Source organism: Austrofundulus limnaeus, unplaced genomic scaffold (assembly GCF_001266775.1).
Source record: "Austrofundulus limnaeus strain Quisiro unplaced genomic scaffold, Austrofundulus_limnaeus-1.0 Scaffold116, whole genome shotgun sequence".
NCBI lineage: Eukaryota > Metazoa > Chordata > Actinopteri > Cyprinodontiformes > Rivulidae > Austrofundulus > Austrofundulus limnaeus.
In genome coordinates this window covers 1206804-1210078 of record NW_013952518.1, presented here as the reverse complement: position 1 = coordinate 1210078, position 3275 = coordinate 1206804, and the positions used below count along the sequence as shown (strand labels likewise).

The window sequence follows — 3275 nt, the reverse complement described above, 5'->3', positions numbered from 1 at the left end:
ATATAAATATATAAGTAATTAAATGCTAGCTTGAAGCTAAATGCTTCAAAAGGCTTTAGTAAAAGCAACAAATAGTTAAATAGAAGATAACAGTAGCAAATTAGTAGATAAAAGCAAATGTTTTTTAAAAGTAGCAAATTTTTGGCTAAAGGTTAAAAGTATCAGAAAACTAGCTAAAAGAATCAAAAGTGTAGCTAGAAGATAAACGTAACTAATTACTAGCTTTATGCTAAATATGTCCTAAAGCTAAAGCAACAAATAGCTATGTTAAGCTAACAGTAGCTAAAAGCATCAAAAACCTTTTTAAAAATAGCAAATTGTTAGCTAAAAGCTAAATGTAGCCTATCAGTCCGAGTGTAAAACTGTTTATTATGTGTCAAATCCACTGATGCATTGRTTCAGACAGGTGAGGGTTATTAAACTTAAGGGTTATCTTATCTTAACTGCGTGAAAAACAACTGCAACACAAAACTTACAGGAAAARATCAGGGAAGCTCAGTCGCCAAATTTCAACTTTACTCGTCTGGTTTCCAACGGCTAAGTTTCCAAGAAACTGGATCCCACAACGAAGAGCTGAGCCACACGAACAGATGGAAGAAGGATCAATGTTTCACAAAATGCAAACACGCTGTTTCATTTAACCGGGGGCTTAAATTTAAACTTACGATCATATTTGACGTCTCCGCTTCCCAAATCTGAGGTCTGAAGGGAACGCAAGAGTTTCAGGGAAACGTCAACAAAACCAAGTTCCCTAAAATAAAACAAAAAAAGGAGGCAAGTCAGCTTTGTTTTTAATTCTTAAACAAAAATATAAATAAATTCAGCATTACTAAAACATAATAATCACACTACTAAAAACAATCCAGCCACTGGAAACAATTTAGAGCTACATCCTCTTATACTTTCCTCCTACACTATAACATATTGTGAGGAGAAGTACCCGAGAAGTTTTTGGTTGCGTGTACTTTGTACACACGAGTTCCTCAGGGATCTGAAGCACTCAGCGGTCATCTGGAGCTGCAAGGTCAAAGTCTGCAGATCCTCACCGCTTCGGCCCTTCTGCAGGTCTTCAAACCTGGTGAGGACCTTCAGAAGACTGGAGAACGCCTCCTCCTCGACTGCATCCCTAAAAATCCCAAACAAAGAAAATATTTAGCTGACAATGGAAAAAAAACACAATTAACTTTAGTCTTGTGGCTCCTGGTCTGATGCAAAAGTAACATTAAAATTGAAAAGCCTCAATATTTTAACTGAAATGCTTCATGATACGTGGCTAGTATCACTCCGTGTTAACTGTAGCTTTGAATACAAAAAAAAAAAGTTTTGTAAAATCCATTTTCAGACCTGTAAATCTCAGAAAGTAATTTCCTGTCAAATATGACAGCTTCAAAGCAAAGCTAGCTTAGCTACTAAGCTAACGCTAATTTTTTTTATTTAAAAAAACAGCGACATGTGACACAAACTGTACCTGTATTCCGATTCCCGGAGGGCATTTGTAAACGCTTTTAATAGCTGCAAATGCTCAGGGCAAAGTTTTTCATTTAAAACCCCAGCGAGAGACGCTGAGATGTCCAAACTGTTAGCGGTGGAAGCTGCCATATTTTCCCTGTGTCATGCCTGTAGGCGGAGCTTCCGGTGTGGTACCGAAAAACGTACCCCGTCCCGTTAAAAGCCCTTTCACCAATAAAGCACGTTTAAAGGCAATTTTAATATCTCAAATTAAAACAATTAAGAGGGTTTTTTTTGTATAGCTAGAGATATATTATTGATAAATAATGCTAATACCATCGCTTTAACATTTTTTTTTCGTTTTCAATAGCAATGAATGCGTTCAGTGTCAACTTTGCAGAGAAAAAAATCAATTTGTTGTCATAAAATACTAAATTAAAGCAAATGTGTCGTAAAAGTGATAAAAACCAGGAAATAATTTGGCCCTTTGACTAGAAACAAGCGCACTGAACGACTTTCCTGGAAGATGTACAATTTTCGGCAMAACACTGAACCAGTTTCTGACACGCTATTGGTTCAATCCGGGATGAAGGCGGGGTTTAAGCATGTGCTGCTGTTTGTACACAGCCCATAGAGATTAATGACAAATGTCTTAAAAACGCCTGAGAGACCTTTTTTATTTATTTATTTATTAAAATAAATAAATAAATAAATAAATAAATGAATAAATAAATATCACTTTTACAAAACATGTTTAATTACAGCTGTGTAATACTTATATTATATTGCATAATAGTTACAATTACATGATTACTTATTACACAGCACAACTAGATACAAAATAAAAGCCTTCAAATGAGAATGTGCCGTTGACAGTGTTTTGCTCTTTATCCAGCATGGACTTTTAAAACAAAGTAAATTTACAATCCTAAATTCAAAAAGGACAAACTGTTATATTCCTTCAAGTTGTCAAACTAAATGTAGGATGTGTCTGAAACCTTTTTTACTGTAATTTTATATTTTTTAGATGATCCAAACTTATTCTGATTTAGAGCTAAATGTTTTATCAAATGCACCGATTGTTGAAAATAATATCCAAGCCAGTAGTGGGACAAATACATCTGTGTTTTTATTGTCCAGAAAGTGGATATATTAAAAAAGAAGAAAAAAAACATCATTCCTATTTAAGAAAACCTATTAATCATTTGTTGAGTGGAACAACTGAAAGTCTCCAAAAGTGGAAGTGGTGCACCGTGACGAGGGAAATCTGAGCAGCTGAATTACAGGAAAAACAGCCCATCCTTTTGGATTTCCGACACTCTGGAAACCTCAGCTATGCTAACTTAGMGTTGATGACTGTTTAGTCTGCTGGATTCAGGAAAAGACAAGAATCGACACAAGCGTTTTATTATTCACAGATGTCAGAACAATCTGTCAACACAAAAAGACAACCAGTGATGTTAAATCAAAACAACACAAAAACAAACATTTATCAAGTTTTTCATTCTGTCACAACACAAACCAGACATTAAAACAATAATGACAGCAGATAATTCAACGCTTCATTTGTTATAATTTCACTTTATTCTGTTTATGGCTCAATATTTACATCTTTAACATAATAAATAAAAGTAAAAAAAAAATTATGCGACTTTTACAGTTTGTCCCTCTTGGGATAGATTTCACTCATTTTTGGAGCTTTATCTATTTTTCCACAAGACTGGAGATGAAATTTGCTAAAAGAAGAAAGAAAATTTATTTAATACGTAATAAAAATGTTTGTCCTGGAAATAAAACATCAAATGCACTTTTGCCCAAGTATACAA

At 34.2% G+C, this 3275-nt stretch overlaps 2 protein-coding genes across 2 annotated transcripts in view; both read right to left on the bottom strand.

The window, feature by feature from the left end:
- Nucleotides 1-1607, bottom strand: part of atxn10 (ataxin 10) — an 8576-nt gene extending 6969 nt beyond the window's left edge. Inside the window, exons 1-4 of the mRNA XM_014014562.1 lie at nucleotides 1469-1607; nucleotides 941-1126; nucleotides 666-751; nucleotides 477-573 (exon numbers count right to left, since the gene is read on the bottom strand). Of these exons, the coding sequence (XP_013870016.1) occupies nucleotides 477-573; nucleotides 666-751; nucleotides 941-1126; nucleotides 1469-1599 (500 nt within the window). The 5' untranslated portion in view covers nucleotides 1600-1607. The remainder of the gene's footprint in view (nucleotides 1-476; nucleotides 574-665; nucleotides 752-940; nucleotides 1127-1468) is intronic.
- Nucleotides 1608-2840: 1233 nt separating this feature from the next.
- The window catches only part of LOC106521818 (fibulin-1), a 17922-nt gene continuing 17487 nt past the window's right edge, over nucleotides 2841-3275 (bottom strand). Inside the window, exon 16 of the mRNA XM_014014559.1 lies at nucleotides 2841-3185. The gene's annotated coding sequence lies outside the window, so the exon portion shown is untranslated. The remainder of the gene's footprint in view (nucleotides 3186-3275) is intronic.